We start from the raw sequence: 18,625 nt of genomic DNA, 5'->3' as shown, positions 1-18,625 counted from the left end.
CACGGTTTTCGGTCTGCGACAACCGAACACCGCATGTTTTCTAATTGTGTGTTGCACGGCTCTTTTTAAATCGTCTTTTTTTTTTTTTCGTTGAGCAGCTTGGCTAACGTTAGCTAGGACACACGGTCTCTAAGAAAGCCTTCAAGAATATCGCCATTTCAATCACTTCTGCACCCCTTACGAATTATTTAACAGGGCCCTATAGCGCCGCGGGTTCTTCTGAAAACTGTGCGCCTGAACGTACCGAAACCGACTTGCTCGGGACAGGTTGCTATGGTGCCAAACTTATGTAACCGTGCCTGGGAGGTGCGCACTTATTGTGAAATCCTCTGATGTGGGGCCGTATAACGTAAACTATTCCAATATGTTTTTATTCCAATTTCCTGACGTCGAATTTGCGTAACCGCTGACGCAAGCATCGAGCGGTCACCCCCAGGTTTGTCTGAACAAACCAATAAAATGCTCCCTTCGTTCGGAGGTCACTTTTGTTTGCTTGAAAAACGAATAACATTACCTGCACTGAGCGGCTTGTCTTATCTAATTGGCTCGCAAGGGGCGAGGAGCATGCTCAAGTGGAGAGGTATTCGATGGGGCCGAGCCACTGCACTGAATATCGATAACCGGATGAAGAGGGTGGTGCCGGCGTCTGCGATTGGTCCGCTTTCTTTTATTTAGCTTGCGGTGGCTCGTCGACAATCGCGGCGGCATCCAACGGAAGCTTAAGAATGACGCTAAAACGGATCCTCAGCAAAGAACAGTTGACGGAACGAGGTCGTAAACGTGCCGAAAGTTCTCAAAAACGTTACACGGCCACGCAAAAAGCTTTATTACACGCAAATAAAGCCATGCTCTCCGGCAGGGGCGAGTAGCCAGTGCCGGAGCGATTGGCGGCAGCCATCTCTTATTCCTTTCGGAACGGGGCAGCCTGCGTCTATTCAGAAGAAAATTCAGTTTTGTTCCGTATATTAATGTATCTTTAACACGTACGCGTCATTTTGACGCGGTAAGTTTTTGCGGTTTTGTGACGTCGCGTGGGAGGTAGGCCGAGTGGGTGCAGCCCGAAAACTTTTGACCAATAACCGAGGGCTAATGGCAAAAAGGCGTCGAATCAGAAATAACTGTTTTTGTTTTGTTCGGTTAATTTATGCGTAATCAGTGTGTACACGTCATATCAGATGGGGAGCTATCGCGGTTTTTGTGACGTCGCGTGACAGACAGGTGAAGCGGGGTTGGTCGAAAAAAGTTTTTGACCAATCGCGGTGGGATGATTGCAGAATTGAAATAGAAAAGTTTGGAATACTTTTACGTTATAGCGCCCGTGGTCTCGTAATTTAGTGCGTGCTTTTCGCGCGCCGAAAGTTGTTTAAGTGCCTGCGCTCGGCTGCAGGACCGCGAGAAGGGGGGTAGTGTTGAAGCGTCGGCTGCAATACGTGTGCGCATAAGATTAATCGAAGACGCCAAGATGAAAACGCCAGGAGCCTTATAGGTAACCTACACCCTTCGCCTTAAGAAGTAAAGTAAATATCGCGGACGAAGAAAGGGACATCTACAGTGCTCGGCGATTCAAACGCGATAATCGGACAGCATGGACAGCCTGTGAGCGTGGGAAGATCGCTGGAAAGCCAAATTCAGTCGCAATGCGTCACTAGGGGTGCGATCTTGTACGCGTTCCAAAATAGAACGGAGGCGGTTCGTTCCACCGAGCCAAATACGATTCGTCAATTTGAACCGTGCCGAACGCCATGACGTCAATTGAGACGTGATATCTGCTGTCAAGCATTCCGTGTCGTCTGCTATCGGACGAACGGGACATACCGCCTATTTCGTGACGTAAAGAACGAACCGCCTCCGCTCTATTTTGGAACGCGTACAAGATCGCACCCTAGGTCTCTCGTTTTCATCGTATATACCGCAGTTCCCATCATATACCAGTGGCCCCAGCACCGACCTGTGGCGGAAAAGGCGCCGGCAGCCACGCACTCCCACTAGTGCGCGTTTGAATCGCTGAGCACTATCCCGGATCTGTGGTCTCGGAATGAACCAGCTATATCCCCGTACCGAACTTTTGTCGCTAGGAGGCGCATTACGCAGCATACACTACGTTAAAAGCTTCGCGCAACTAGCGTTGAGGTCGCCACTTCAGTGGCGATCCTCAACCAGAAGAGGAGACGGCCGAGTGCGCCTGTCATTTCAGGAACCGTATACCTTCGCAGTCTTGAAGAGTTTCTTTGTGCTGATTCACAGCATATGGCCTTGCCGATATACCATTACATGCGCAGGCTTATTTTAATGCAACTACATGAGGGGAAAAAAAAGAAGAAAATAATATATAGACAGCACCGAGTGATCTGAACTAAACAAAATGAAAAATAATAAAATGATTTACGCCCTTAAAAGCGAATAAGGGTGTAAATGAGTTTTAAAATAAAGGTTGCAAATCGGTCTATATATCCCACCTTTACACCGTTTTGGATGCAAGGGTGTTAGTTATAAGCTGGTTTACACCCCAATTCACATTCAATATCCATTTACACTGTTATTCGCTTTTAAGGGCATAAATTATTTTACGCGGTGTCTCATCCATCTTTATTCCTTTCGTTGTGCCCCTGTGCTAAAACGAACCCTTTCGTAATGACTCCTGATTCGTGAACTTGTGTTATGTAACATCAATTTGTAAATATATGGCAGAGGCGTGAGCACAGGCCAATCGGGAGCTTCAGCGAGACGTGTACAAACGCAGGCACCAGCCAATCACCTGCCACTTTCACGTACCAAAAATACTGCAAGCTTTACTCCTGGTCCTCTTCTTTTTTCAGGGGAGATTCTAGGGGAGTTTTCCTTCCTTTCGCGACGGAACGCAGCCTCCATTTCGACGATGCCCGCGTCTGCAGTCCCCATATAGCTTCTCTCGGACAAAGATAGCTGTCGCACGGTTCGAGGACGCCGTGAGCGCTAGTTGCGGCGGCGACGAGGTCGTTTTTTGCTCAGAAATTCGGGCGCAGCTGCGCACGTTAGCGCGGTCCGACAGGCAACGCCGCCACGCACGAGCGAGCGCGCGCACAGCGGCGCTTCGGTGGCCGCCAGCATGACGGATGGCCACCTACGCCGGGCGCATACCGCCGCGACCCTTGCACGCGACGGCTCAGGGAAGCAGGCGCGGCGCTCCCAAAAGTGCGCCCGCGAGGTGAAGGAACGCGCAGGGAACGAGCCGATGCGACCGGTCAAATCCAAACGGGAAAACACAAACCTCGCTCGTTTTTGTCCTCTCTCTCTCTTTCTCTCTGGTTTATATCGCTGCACCACAGGAAACATCTGTAAATAGTCACGCGAGAAGGTTTCCTTCACGTATAGCACGCGTCGAAAACTCGCTGCCCCGCGGTGGCTCGGTGGCCAAGGCTGGGGGTGAAACGCATTAACACTCGTGTACTCGTATTTGGGTGCACGTTAACGCTGGTGGTCAATATTAATCTGTAGACCTCCACTAAAGCGTCCCGTATAGCCCCAGTACTCATTTGGTACATTAAGCCCAATCAATCAATCAATCAATCAATCAATCAATCAATCAATCAATCAATCAATCAATCAATCAATCAATCAATCAATCAATCAATCAAATAAAACGGTGGTCGCGACAGCTTGCCATATCGAAGGAAAAGTTAACCAACTCCGAGACGAATGCGTTTGTGCACTCCTTGACTTCTCGTAAGTCTGCAAGCTTTGACAACAGCTTAGGACCAATACTTGCTCGGCACGTTAACTAGTTTCGAACTTACAATTTCTATAGGCCCGTATGAATATAAACGTAAACGTAAGAGTGGAGAACCTGATTCCCTATTTTTAATTTCAGAGAAACCTACGAATCGGTATCTCGCTCATTACTGTTACAGAAACTAGTTGATACACATACTAACAGGGTGGTGAATAGTTCACAGAAAACTAACCATTATATGTAAAGTGGGTCACGTATGGCTACCACAGAGGTGATCATTTCTCGTTTTCTCCCCTTACGCTTTCTTTCGCTGTTCATCCCCATCCCCACGCGCGGGTAGCCGACCAGAACTGCATAGACCTGGTTAACCTCCCTGCCTTTCTATATATACATCCTCTCTCTCTCTCTCCCAACCTCAGGTACTCTTCTTGTTTTTGATTTTTATTGAGGATATTTCACATTACTTGCATTGTCAAATGCGGTTATTTGCAAATGAATGCTCTCTTTCTACGAGCAAGATTGTGCGCGGCTTGGTGCTTGCCTGCAACGCATACAGGCATCGCCGAGGCGTGGTCAGTGGTGTGTTCTTAAACGCCGCTAAGTGGCTGTACGTTTGTTCTTTATTCCTTTATTTCTTTATTTTAAGTGTAGAAAAATAGAAAGGAGTGGGTAGAGGCGTCTTTCACAAAGAGAATTAGCATAATAATACGCAATTGTTTTCTGCACACCCAAGAGTTAAGAAAAAAAAAACAAGCCTGTAAAAATATACGTGGTTGGTCCGAATATGTTAACAGTTTAATTGCGAGAGTCAGCCGCTCTATTTGTTTTCTTTTTCTTTTGCAGGCTAACATAAAGCAGTTCCATCAGTAATTGCATTCTTACATGAGTACGCCCTGAATACTTACATCGAAAAGAGCCAAATAATTTTATTCGGTTCATTAAAGGAATGACGGGAGGGGGGCTTGACGGCGTACATTTGTTTCAGTGAGGATATTTAAGTAGAGTTTGTTGTTTCGTTGCGTAATCCCGCAGAGAAGCAGATGTTTACTGGCACATTTGTAGCAGTCGTTTAGATGGCTGCACGTATACACCGATTTGGTGTATGTGCGCTGTCCTGTGTTGAGCCATGTCCGGCGATGACATGGTTTCTGTGAAACAGAAGTCTGCGGGAGACCTCGAGAAAAACACATTCCGCAGTTTAAAAAAATAAATAAAAATAAGCCGCTGTCAAAGAAAATATTCAATCAGCCACTCGTGGCGAGGTATGTTATGCAGTTGTGCAGCGTTCGTTTCATCTCCGCCAGGCTCTGAGCGAGGCGACGCCGACGACAACAACAACAACAACAACAACAACATGCAACAAGACAACAACGTGGCCACCTTTCCCAAAAATATGTATCTATATAGCGGCGCAAAAATGTGCGCCTTAATCTATAGTTTTACTTCTGTTTATCACAAAGAAACAGATTTGTTCAATAACCTAGCTGCAATCCTCACATTATGTATCATCCCGCAAAGTTAATCTATCTAATGTTAGGCAGAATCATCGCGTGACGAATTTCTCAAAATACCGAACGACAATGAGAAAAATTGAATAATTTCTCTTCGGAACTTACGTATTGCCTATATTTAAAAAATAGACAGAAAATATAAGAAACAGTAGTCTTGTTTTATAATCACTTGCCTCTCACAATAAGGTCTCGATGGTACCACGGATCTGTTCTGAGTGAATAAGAAATCTTCACATATTTATAAGCACTCAACCGCTTATACCCATGAAAAGAATATAGAAATAGGGGGCTGCCGAATACGAATTCCTCATTACTCTAACGGTCTTGGCGACGTAAGCGACAAGTTTTAACCAAAGCTAGACCAAAACAGAGTTGTTTAAACTTCTCCTGGTTTAAAATGACAGTTGTGAGGCTGCCACTTGGTGGTCAGGCACTGGGCGTGCATGTATTTATCCAACGCACTATTGGATACATAGGTTATTTAAAACTTGGTGGCTGGGTCAGTTCTAGGAGGGAGGGTCCACTGGGTGGTAATGACTGCTTCGCCCTTGAGAATCCATAATGAAGTACGCATATAAAATAAAACGAAAAAAGAAGATGACTGACGGCCAAGAAGATGTGAGCGATATGGTGGTGAAGCGGCATAAAATGGCCGCACGTGTGAGGCGCTGTACTTGGACAAGGCTTGAGCATGCGCACCACATTTGGTATACATGACCTGAAGGCTGCGCGGTCGTGGTTGCTTCACTAGTTTTTAACTAGCTAACGCTACGTCAGCTTGCGGGTATCTTCATAATGCGTCGTTTCCAGGAATCTTCTGGACGCACGAAATTGGAGCCTAAGATAGGAAGAAAGCGTTTGGGTGAAGGCCTGGGGATGGTAATGGAGACGCATTTGCAGTCACGTGATGAATATAATTTTTTTTTATTCCAGGCGCTGGCACATCTTAAGAAGGGAAGTGTGGCAAAAAAAAAGAAAAGAGAGAAACGACACGATTGTCGACGTTTATAAAACCTTTCGTACTCGTATAGATCATAGACACGTCATGACCGAAGCACACGCGTGTCCCCGAGGAAACTGAAGGTAAGAAAACGCAGATAGAGAGAGAGAGAAACTTACCGGGTGGGCACATACACTCTGATTCTGGACTATTTCTTCTATTCCTAGTTAGAAGGCTCTGTAAGAAGAAAACAAAAGAAAAAAAACAAAATGAGGATCAGCCTTTTATCGCACATTGTGGAATCGTTACAAGGCATTGATATATTAAGCACGAGCACTTGCTGACGACAATGTTTGGAAGAAGCAGGAGTGTTTGCTTATCTTGCAAGTACACACAAACACACACACATACGCACCCACACGCGTAGAAACATCGTAAGGTCGTAAGTGTTCGTTAACTCAGGTCGACGTGCTAAATTACGAGTTATACTCCTCCCATTATCTCAAGTTCCTGGTAGCGCTAGACGTTTTGTCGGCGAATTACGCACGACAAATTAATTTCCTCTTGGAACCAACAATCACCTCATCAGGCTTTGGCGGTCAAGTCTACCTATAGAGTGAGCGGGGACAAAATATTTCCACTGAGGTTACTTCTCAGCTGAGCAGAATCCGCTCACGCAGTTTGCACAAACCTGATAAAGAGGGCCCCAGTTGGCCCATGAAAGCAAAGTTACGCGTCTGTTTGGGTTAACACGCGTTATTGAAGCCTGAAACGACAAGTGACACTTTGGAAGGTGCGTCGGGACGCGATCCGGCACAGTCGAGTCGATCTGCATCTGGGGGGCGGTGCGCCGTCAAAAACCAGACAGGAATTGCAATCGTTCGTTACCTCCACTGCCACGCTTCGACGCTGGGTGCTGCGGCGATTAGACGACTCGCGTGAAACGAAGTTCACGTAAACAAGGTTCGGTTGCGCTGCTGCAGCACGACTTCTGGTTCAATTCCCTTGAGTCGATTCACATAAACAAATTTGAAGAAGAATCTTCACTTGGCGCAGGACGACTGTTTCGCTGCTCAATACACGAGAAGCGCAAAAATGCTCACAGCAGACAGCCATTGTTGCCTACCGAGAGCACTTTTGCATTTTACCCTTTTACGCGTACAAGGAAACCCATCATCATAAAATCCTGCCATAACATGCCAGTCTCTTCAGGCAGGTTAATCTTTCCTTTTTAGTTCTCTCCGCGTTTCTCTCTATGAGCGGGCCTTTCTCCTAAGACTGATGTTGGTATGGTGATGGGAAACATGTGGCAATAAGACGTGCCTTCAGTTCGAAGACTACCGATTATATGCAACTTCTCTTGGGACAAAGTAGCGACTGCGAGCAGGAGCTGCGCCATCGCGTGGCCTCTGTGATCTTGTGCACGAAGGTGTGCGTAATCTCGGAGGACACTTACTAGAGCGAAGCTCTTAAGGGCTACTTTCCCCACTATCGTGTCCGTGTGCTTAAAAAAAAAAAAGCCCGAAGATAGTGCAGTGGCCGACCCGCGGCGGAGGTGCAGCAGGCGTTAAGCACTCTCTATACGTGGGCCGATCCCGAATATAGTGAAATGCCAGGCCGACGCGCGGCGGAGGCGCAAGTTGAAGTTCTCCATTAAGGGGCCCACATACATAGCTTCGCTGGTCATCCTTCTTCACAGAGTGGAAGGGCACTGAGTTTTTTATTTCAGAAATAGTGCCAATCTTAGTATGCGGCCACAGGCAGGAATGGGCAATACAGCGAAAGCGAAAAAAGAAAGAAACAAGTAATATGAAATCAAAACGTTTCTTGACCCGCCGCTGTGGTGTAGTGGCTATGGCGTTGCGCTGCTAAGCGCGAAGGAGCGGGATCGAATCCCGGCCGCGGCTCTCGCTATTCGACGAGGGCGAAATGCGAAAACGCGCGCGTAACGCGCATTGTGTGCACGTTAAAGAAACCCGGGTGGTAGAAATTATTCCGGAGTCACACACCCACTACGGCGTCCCTCATAATCATATTGTGGTTTTGGTACGTATAACCCCAGAATTTACTTTTATTTAAGACATTTCATGTAAAGTGAGACAAGAAACAATGTATCAGATCAACAGAAAACTTATTATTTCAACAAGTGATAACACAATTTACCCACTTTAAAAAATGCCCGAAAGGACTTGGGCGGAAGAGACCACGACAATTAAAAAAAAAAAAGTAACAGCACTTGCTGAAACAACACGGAACAGCAAGATAAATGGCTATAGACGGAAAAGTGTAGCTGATGTCTGAAACGTGATCGCAGTACCAAAAAAAAAAGGAAGATGACAGCTGTTAGACTGCACACCCAACGTGGAGATGAATGATTACACGTTGAAACACTCAACTGGTTCTTGTGGGCAACCGATTCCAATTTGTTACAGTGTGCGGGAAGAACGCGTTTTGAACGCATTTGTCCTATACATTTGGAATCATACAATGTCGCATCAAGAAAAACTTAGGGAGATCTGACGCTACACTGCGTGCGCCACCTTTGTGCCAAGTAAGTAACATGTCTTTTAGCAAGCACCAACTAGGCCAACTAGCACTTCCGTCGCAAGTAAGTACAGGACGTATAAAGCATAGCTTTGTCTAAACTTTGTCGTTCTTATTTCTGTATAAACTTCGCACCACTACCGTGCTCCTGAAATGGTTGATGAATCTTTCCCACTTCTGTAACCACGCGTTATGTAGGTGGTTTACAGTGGGCGTGTCTGCCTTTAAGTCGCAAGCGTGTGGTTGTCATATTTGACCTCGCTGCCTTTGGTTCTCTGATGCGACTTACAACGTAAAGGTTTCTGAAATGCTAGGGAGAGAGAGAAAGAAACGTTTATTGTGCGAAACAGTGTCTCGAGCGAGGCCGGGTATCACCCTAACGTGGGAGGGCTCCTTAGTCCAGGAACCCTCTGGCGTCGACTGCCCTCTTAGCCCTGACGACGATTGAAACACTTTATTAGTGCTAAGATTGGTATAATGCCATGATTTATCATATTTACGTCAAGATCGGTATCACGTTTGAGCTACACTTTTATTGATTAAAGATGGGTCCGCGGGCGCTCATGTCAGATATAAGCTCTGATCGATATTTTGCGAGGTATGTTCCTTAAGAGTAGACGGCCGGTAAAAACAACGCCACATAAGCCACACTGACGGTGCCCCGCGCCTGGATTTAGCAAACCACCAGGAGGCTTATTACCGCTTGACAACGTTGCCCTAAATAGCTCGTGTCTACTCTTTTTTTAATTAGTCGAATGTTTCGTAGCGTGCATGTGCATACGTCTCGTTGCATGGTCATTATATGAAAGAAAGAAAAAGAGCTCAGCACCAGCCAAGAAAGAAACAAAGGCAACACGAAATTGATCTCTGCTGCACAGTGAACCATATTCCTCCGACCCAAGGTAAGCGCCACGTGACAAAAAAAAAAAAAAGGACACCAAGCGTCCTCTGCTATACTTTGAGCAAAGACTATTATTTGGCAACCAGTTTTCAAAGAAGGCACAAGCCGTCTCTACACGCTTCTGTGCGTTCGCTTCGTTAGAGGACAAATTGCGGGAGACGCAACTCATCTGCGAGAAGAAAAGACTGCGTTCCTCCTCTATGTAGGTCGTGGTCATCAACGTGATAAATCGCGACGCGAAATGCATCATCTTGCAATCCACAACGTTTTTCCGCGTATAAAGCAACTTCAGCGTGTCATACGTGCAGCCGTAATGAATATATATATATATATATATATATATATATATATATATATATATATATATATATATATAATAAGAAAGACAGATGTAGATGTGCATATAAGAGCATAAAGCTATGGGCTCCGCGCTATCTGCGGGAACCCATGCCTGAGCGAAGCGCAATGTTCCGCCGCTGACACTCCATTACTTACAGGGAGGACATAAATCCGTGCCTTGATGCTTGTGTGCGCGCGTGGCAATGGCTGTGAACGCAAGCACAGAAGCTGCTTCGTTTTCGTCGCTCTCAGTCGCGTTCCACAATAATCGTGTTCAGCGATATACATAGCCTTGCTCTTTCTTTCTTTCTTTCTTTCTTTCTTTCTTTCTTTCTTTCTTTCTTTCTTTCTTTCTTTCTTTCTTTCTTTCTTTCTTTCTTTCTTTCTTTCTTTCTTTTTGCTACGTCTGGAAGGGTACGCAAGAAAGCTTCATTGGATGCGCACTCCGCTCGTCTTCGTGTGTAGGACAGTCACACAGGAGATGTTTGGTCGTTCCTTCGACACCACATCTGCTGCAATTGGGACTGTCCGCTATTCCATTTAGGAACGAGTAGGCGTTTGTGAGGCTCCTGCTCGCAAGCGGCACAGTAGCATTTCTTCCCGTCAGTTATAACCAGGTAAAAGTTGCAACGTCATATGCGGGTCCATGGCACATAGGCGCCGGTTCGCGAACTCCGGTGTGTTCCATTTCCTTAGAGTAATAATACGGGCAAGACCGCTGAGGTGCCGCGCTGCATCCGTTCTCGACAATGGTATCGAGGTGCTTTCACATACGTCATGTGCCTCACGTGCAGCTTTGTCGGCACTTTCATTACTGGTAATGTTGCAATGCTCTGGGTAGGCACTAAAATACAATGTTGTGGCCCTCGTCCACCGCTTGATGGCAGCGTAATCGTATCTCTGCTATGGGCTGCGGCGCAAGCCTTCGGAGCACTTAGACGACCATCCTTTCACAGTGGAGAACATCTTGCGCCAGTGGCGTCATGCGTTTCTTATGTGCAAGGTCACAAAGGCGCTGGTGCGTTTCTTGAAATGCATCGCCCTGTATGACCGCCTGTGACTGACTCAGAGATGAACGCTTGCGTGTGTAACAGTGGAGACTGTGAACTTCTTTCTTCCTCCTCCTCTTTCAGTCCCCTTTCCCCCTACCCTAGTGCAGGGTAGACTACCGGGCTCAGCCTGGTTAATCTCCCTGCCTTACCTTATTACTTCTCTCTCTCTGTCGCTGGATGCACTCAATACGTAACAGTGCTCCTAAACGCGTACATGCGAACATGGTACAGCATTGAATACAGTACAGCGCTAAGTGGCAATAATATTTTTTAATTGTTTATGCCATTCTATGAGGAATGGTGAGAAGAAGCACTAATCTTAGTTTTGATCGTAAGAAACTTTCGAACGGGAAGTGCGGAAATGTACATTATCACAGATGGCGGCGCTATTGTACTTTCGTTCAAAATATAGTGACCAGATTTCTGGTTGGGTACGGGAAGCTTGGAGGAGAAGAAGCGGATGTGAAGCGTTACAGTTTGCCAGACATAGCATGTGGGTCTCAAGGCCACGTCAGGCGTCGGACTACGTGATTAATATCACTGTGTTGCTGTTCTTGTAGTAGTAGTAGTAGTAGTAGTAGTAGTAGTAGTAGTAGTAGTAGTAGTAGTAGTAGTAGTAGTAGTAGTAACGATAGCAAAGCACTTTTTTGTTTCCTATTTATCTGCCGAACCATAGCAAAGATACGATTTTAAGTGCGCAGACAGTGGGGTTCTGTCAGACGAAGCTCTGCTTTAGGGAAAGGAAAACGTTTTGGAAAGAAAAAAAAAACAAGGAGAGAACGTACCGAAACAGATCTGACACTCAAATAAAAGAGAGAGAGAGAGAGAGAGAGAGAGAGAGAGAGACCAGACATAATGCCACTAGGACAAGTTCGTAAGTCTGAAGCTCGCACGTATCCGCCAACAAGCGCACGAATTTTTTATGCGAAAGCATCAAATGGCCCATTGAGAGAAAAAGCCAGCGTATGTAGCAGCGAAACGGCAGCTGCATTCCAGTTGGCTGCCGTACCACGTTACGTGCGCGCCTCGACGGAGCAGAGTGGGTGAAAGGGAACACCTGCTGGAAGCGCTGGGTGTAGCGTGAGGGGAGAGGGTGTCACCGCCAGACACGTCACCGTCGCTCTCGAAAGCCTGCGTTATCCGCGCGTTGCTTCTCCGTGCAAACTCTCGCCTGCGTTCTAACTTCGCGTCGGCAATTGCTATAAAGAAATTAATGTAAAAAAACAATAAATTCGAAACGAAGAACGTTGGCGGTAGTGAGTTTCAAACCTACGACCCCACGCGCAGAAGCCGAGCGGCTTACCTACTGGGCTTAACCAGCGCCTCCTACATGGCAGGCTTATACACTCTGCTTAATGACATGGTCCTCGAACCAAAATTTCCATTGCCAAGCCCGGCGTGACGAAAGCGGTTACGTCAAAAATCAACACGGCGTATACTCGGGAGCGTTACCATTAGATTCTACGGCAGTCGGGCAAGGTAGCATGACGTCAATGATCGAAATGCACCGGCCTTGTGCAATCTAGGAGGCGTTGACCAAGCATCTAAACGCCCTCGCTTGACCAGGAGGAGTTCATAACTCGAAGAACCGCGCAGTGGCGTTCAATTGGACGTTAATGCTTTCGCATTCACAACTTATAAGTGCTTAGGTCTCGGATATTTCATCTTTTTCTTTATTTTCTTCTTTTTCGTCTTCTTCTTTTCTTTTTTTTATTGATATGATATAAGGAGATGTTGGCGCACAGTTTAAGGCGCCGGCTACTCCTCATCTCTTGAGTGGTTCCGTCACACATTGTACAAGGTTCAAGGTTACATATCAAATAGTCTTTTCACACAAGCACCATGACTTATCACGCAGCGTTTCCACAGGAACACTATGACGTACGGAACACATGGTACATACAAAATACAATGTATATGTCTCCACACTTATGTAGATGAAAGTCTCAAAAGTACAAAAGATATTTCCGCCTAATAACACATTGTCTAGTCAGCGGGTGGTACATACATCACGTAAATGCATTATCACATACAGTCACAACAGAACAGTCAACATAACATAATTCACAAACAGATGGATATACACAGTGACAATGAAATGAAGAGAACAATGAAAGCGCTAATAACTTCCAGCAATGCCGCTGTCATCAAGAAAACTCTTTAGTGCTTTTAAAGCACTCTTCTGCAAGGCCGTTGTTGGCCAAGGGCCCAAAATTTTCCTTAAACTGAAAGGTCTGCGGTCTAATTTAATTAGCGCTGATTTAAGTCGGCTTCTTGGTGTGTCGTGATGTGGGCAATCTAGAAGGAGGTGATATATATCTTCGTCTACAAATCCACAATCACATTCGGGGGTTTCCGCACGGCCAATTCTGTGTAAGAAATGCTTTGTGTAGGCAGTGCCTAGCCTTAATCGATGAATAAGGGTTTCCATAGTTCTATCTAATGACAATGAAAATTTGAATTCAATAAATGGATCAATATGGTATAAGTCCGAGCTCTTAGAATTCTGGTCAAACCAAGTGTTTCTAGACATTTTGAGAGACGTTGTCCTTATAATGCAGCGCAATTCATCCTTTGATATTGGGAGCGGAGATGTATCATCTTTGAGGTGTGCTTGTCGTGCTGCTTCATCGGCTGCTGTGTTGCCAGGAATGTCACAATGCCCTGGTATCCACTGGAATGCTATTGCATGTTTCGCTTCGCTTGCCTTTGTGAGGTTTTTAAGTGTTTCATATATTATACTGTCACTGAATGTTTTCCCCTTTGTGTTGCAGAGTGATGTTAGAGCCGCCTGTGGATCACTGAAAATTACCCATTTTTGCGCATCTCTTACTGACAATATAAATTTTATCGCACCTAGGATTGCGAACAGTTCAGCCGTTGTAGACGAAGTCGCACGAGTTAACTTAAATGATTCTTGTTTGTTCAGGTGTGGTATAATGAATGATGAAGTTGAAGAGGTTGCTGTACTGGAGCCATCTGTATAGACGTGTGTGTATCCTGAATACCGCATATATATCTGGTACAGCGTTAGTTGTTGAGCAGCTCGAATGAACATGTCTCTTTTGCTGAATATCCCATCTACTGACAATTCGATTTTTGTAACTGTAAGCAGCCATGGAGGATATTCGATGTCTGAGTTCCAAAATTCATTTCTTGGCAATATGTGAAGATTTTCTTGAATTTCTATATGAACATAACTTCTATCTCGTTTCATTATGCCTAGAGCCAATGGGTGGTTTTTATACTGGGTTTGAAGACGGAAATAATGCCGGCATGTTTCTGTAGTTCGCATAACTGGAAATGGTGATTGGCGAGCCTCAGCTATTACAAGAGAACTAGAAGTCGCTCGTGGAACTCCTAGACATAGGCGTAGTCCTCTAGCTAAAAGTCTTTGAAGTCGCTCTTCTGAAGTGTGGGAAAGTCCGTGTAAGATGGGCGCGGCATACGCAACTTTTTGTCGTATTAATGCATTGTAAACAGTCAGCATGCAAGATACTGATCCGCCCCATGATGTGCCTGCAAGTCTGCGAAGTACAGCCACTACGGCATTGACCTCGTTTTCGAGTTTCTTTATATGGGGTGCCCAGGATAGCTGCCTATCAAGTATTATGCCTAGAAATCGATGCTGTTTGACAATCATTAGAGGGTGTCCTTCCAGATTAAGAGTGAAATTATTTAACTGCCTTCGAGTGAAGGGCAATACAGCTGTCTTTGCGTGTGATAGTACCATTCCTCTCTCTCTCAAAAATTTGTTGATTATATTTATGCCGTCTTGCAATGCCATTTGAAGTAGTTGAGCATTAGACCCAGATGTCCAAATACACCCATCATCTGCATACAGTGAAAATTTTAATTGTGATGGCAGCCTTCTTGGTAAATCAGCCATGACGCAGTTAAAAAGGAAGGGGCTGAGTACGCTTCCCTGTGGTACTCCCTGTTTGACAACATGTTCAGCACTCTTTCCTTCACCCGTCTGAACAAAGATTTTGCGACCTGATAGAAATTCAGAAATCCATCGCAAGGACCTGCCAGACAGTCCAAGTTCCAACATGCTTCGCAAAACATGAACGTGACTAACAGTGTCAAATGCCCTCTTGATGTCTAGGAATACTGCTATAGTCATGTTCCCACGTGCACGCTCGTGCTCCACACAGGTTACTATATCTAATATTGCATCCATTGTGCATCTATGTTTTCTAAAACCTACTAAGTAGTTGGACAGCACATTCGTTTCATTACACCACCATTGAAGTCGCGCGTCAATCATTTTCTCCATTACTTTGCATAAACAACTTGTCAAACTAACAGGGCGGAAGGATTCAAGGCACAAGGGCGTCTTACCAGGTTTTAAAATTGGTATGATTCGAGCGACTTTCCAAGAGTCAGGTACAGTTTCCTCTATCCATAAGTTATTATAGATGTCTAAGAGAGCATTTGTACATGTCGGTCCGAGGTTTCTTAGCATATTGTACGTAATGCCGTCCGGCCCAGCAGCGGACTTTTGGCGACATGATGCAATTGCACATTGAAGCTCGCTTAATGTGAAAGTATGATCTAATTGAGGATGTTGGGCCCAGTAGCAAGCAGTAATTTTGCGCTTAGCCAACACTACTGAAATATCAAACTCTGCACATTGCGATGAGAAAGCAGGTCTGGAAATAAGCTCACAAAATTCATCTGCAACTATTATTTCACACGTGTCCCGTGCTACAGCGAGAGCACGAAATGGGAAGCTCTGTGTTACAGGTCCGCTTAAAGAACGAATTACTAGAAAAATTCGTGGGACAGCCATGTGAGGAGACAGCGTGCCGCAGAAGTCGCGCCAGCGCCGTTTGCCTAGATTTTCCATTCGTCTGCGCATTACATTGTGTATTTTCTGAGCATTTCTGTATGCTTCTAAACTTCCGCTCCGTCGGTAAGCTCTTTCGGATCGGCGTCGGATGGCTCTTAGGTGTTCATATTCTCCGTCAACTGCAGCATAATCTTTTGGAATTGGGACCTTCCTTGTGCATATGTTCATATTGTCCTGCAAAAATTCTGTAAATTTTTCCACTGTTGCATGTTGATTAATTTGATCCGTTAGGCGGTACCGAAAAGCTTGCCAGTTGGTTAGTCTGCTGTAACGCCTGATATCACAGTACATGCTAGGGTGGTTAACAAGGATGGGAAAATGATCACTTCCGCGCGTTTCCATATCTGTTGTCCATCCCACACCATTTACTAGATCATGTGAACACAGGGTAACATCTATGCAGCTTGAGTAATTACATCCACGAAGGAATGTTGGCGACCCATCGTTTAAAACAGTCAAGTTCTTCTTTTTTTCATTGTTGTTGTACGGACAACTGCGCACATATTAACCCGTACAGAACATCTGGAAAAAGCCGCAAGGTGGGACAACCTTGATAGATGTTCATAGTTTCCCGTAGAGATTTTCTTTGTAGCCTCGTATGCATATAGCTGCTTTTCAGGCGGATGGCAATTTCCCATTTCATAACATTTATTTTACGACAACGAATCACAGTACTCCGGATTTCGGTTCTATTTTCGGGCTCATAATCAGTAACCAGCTGGCGAATGTGTCCGTAAATCTCCTTTATTTTCGCGCACAGGTTGTCGCCGAAGCTTTCCCAATGTCGCTAATCTGATGACAGATACCGTTTCATAAGCATAGCGCGTTCCTCTATGGAACGTTTGGCGTTTGTGCGCCACTTGTGATTTGCAACTTGGCGGCGTCTGCTTGCTTGTTATACTGTGTGGCGCTGTGTATACGGTGTGCTTGTCTGACACCTATGAATGCGTCACTTCAATGACACCCTTGTTCTCTGAAGGATCACAAGAGTGCCCGGTGACAAGGGTGTCTAGCCTATGGTCAAGCAAAGTCCTCCTGCATTAATTAATGAGTGTCGCCTGGCAATGAGAATGCCAGTCTATACGCCCAGATGACGTATACACTGGCGACGGCCCCGAAAACTATAACATCCACCGGCTTTAGTTTCCTGCACGTGTAGAAACAGTTATCGCGCACGACATGTCCTTGAAGTTCACGCTGAAATTTGGTATAGGAAGAGCGGCTTGGAAGAGCAACTTGGAAAGGCCCGATGCACCTTCCCTTGACTTCGTCTGTTCAGCTCTCCTGATTCTTGTTCCATCCTCACTAAGAGGGCTCAGAGTTGTTGTTTAGACGTCTGTGGCACGATAGAGCGTCATCTGGCTGCCATGCTGAGGTGCCTCGCCATACGGCACATATAAAACCATGCCCATCGATGCCACGAATGGGGATCGAACTCATGCGGCGACGTCCACCTGGGAGACGGGCGCATTAACCAGTGAGGTATCGCACAACTTCCGGGGTTTGTACATCGTGCCCGACGCAGACTCGGGCCCGTATTCGCAAATATGTTCTTACGCTAGTACTGTTCGTAAGAGCAAATTTCACGCAATCGTGATGTTGGACATATCATATTTTTGAAGACGGCCGGCCAATGGGAAATTACACTTACGAACGAAAAGCTTTGCGAATTCCATTCCCGGAGAGTAGTGGCGTCTGCGCGTTTATTTAGGAGGCGTTATCCAGCTGTATACGCTCACGTATAGCGTAGTTGGCGCGGGCGATATTGCAATCGTTCGCAGCGGGGCTTTCAGCGCAGCAGCCGTTTTCAGCGTTCCTCTCACAAATACAGCTGTTCATCGTATTCAACGCATCCGCTGCTGTCGGCAGTACAATTCTGCCTTATGTGTGCAAGGAAACCTGTGCATATTTTTCTTCCGGCTCCTAAGAACAAGTTTTGTTTGGGTAAACTGCGCGAATCCGGAGAGCTCAGGCCGACTGAGCTTGCCGCGCGAGCGATATGAGGAAGCTGCGCAGCAAAAGACACAGTGAGTGCCGGCAGTAAAACTCTCCGGGAATTGAGTCAAATCCGTCCACCGCCTGCGCGCCATGCGGGTGCGCTCGCGCAACCATCCATGGCTTCAGATCGCGCTGTCTTGTGCCGGTGGCAAGTGCACTCCGTTTCCGCTCGTGTGTGGCTTTATGATTCGGCCGCCGCTCCCGTTGCCGAGGACATAAATCACGGCTTCGCCGTCAATGCCGGATCGTAAACGCAGTTTTTCTGTCTCGGCGAGCCATTTCCTCGCCCGGAGAGCTTGTCCTGAGCTCAAAGCACCGAAAAGCCCTATTATCGCTCCTATCGCTAGCGCCGACAGCAACGGCACGCGAGGCTATACAGCTCTGATTTTCTTCAGCCGAACAGTGGTGCTCAACTACTGCGTTCGAGCGATCTGCTGGCCCCTTCCGAGCGTTGTTTCGCGAAATCACGGATCCGCCGGCAGAAACGAACCCTGTCCGTCTTCTATCACGGGTGTGATTATACGGTCGGCTATAAATGAAGGCTGAAGCTCTTTGACGCTAGAGGAGGCTTATCGGGCGTATCGCGACACTGTGCTTCGAATTTTGAGGCTTGTATCGGAGCATATAGAAAAAATGGTTGGTAAGATTTCATCAGTATTTCAAAACGTAATACCTCTTTTCCCACCGGGACGCCCTGGACGCGTGCCTGATGCTATTTTTCACACGCTTGGACATGCGTGGCACTACAAACCATAAGTGTTTGCAGTGGCCGCGGA

At 46.2% G+C, this 18,625-nt stretch overlaps 1 protein-coding gene across 9 annotated transcripts in view; it reads right to left on the bottom strand.

Annotated features, from left to right (window-relative positions):
* The window catches only part of LOC139060753 (collagen alpha chain CG42342-like), a 462,978-nt gene that overhangs the window by 255,414 nt on the left and 188,939 nt on the right, over nucleotides 1–18,625 (bottom strand). For all 9 annotated transcript variants that reach the window (XM_070539846.1, XM_070539853.1, XM_070539840.1 and 6 more), the window contains exon 2: nucleotides 6,340–6,397. In XM_070539846.1, the coding sequence (XP_070395947.1) occupies nucleotides 6,340–6,397 (58 nt within the window). The remainder of the gene's footprint in view (nucleotides 1–6,339; nucleotides 6,398–18,625) is intronic.

This window comes from Dermacentor albipictus, chromosome 1 (assembly GCF_038994185.2).
Source record: "Dermacentor albipictus isolate Rhodes 1998 colony chromosome 1, USDA_Dalb.pri_finalv2, whole genome shotgun sequence".
Lineage (NCBI taxonomy): Eukaryota > Metazoa > Arthropoda > Arachnida > Ixodida > Ixodidae > Dermacentor > Dermacentor albipictus.
The sequence above is the reverse complement of the archived record's forward strand: the minus strand, read 5'-3'. Positions and strand labels throughout refer to the sequence as shown.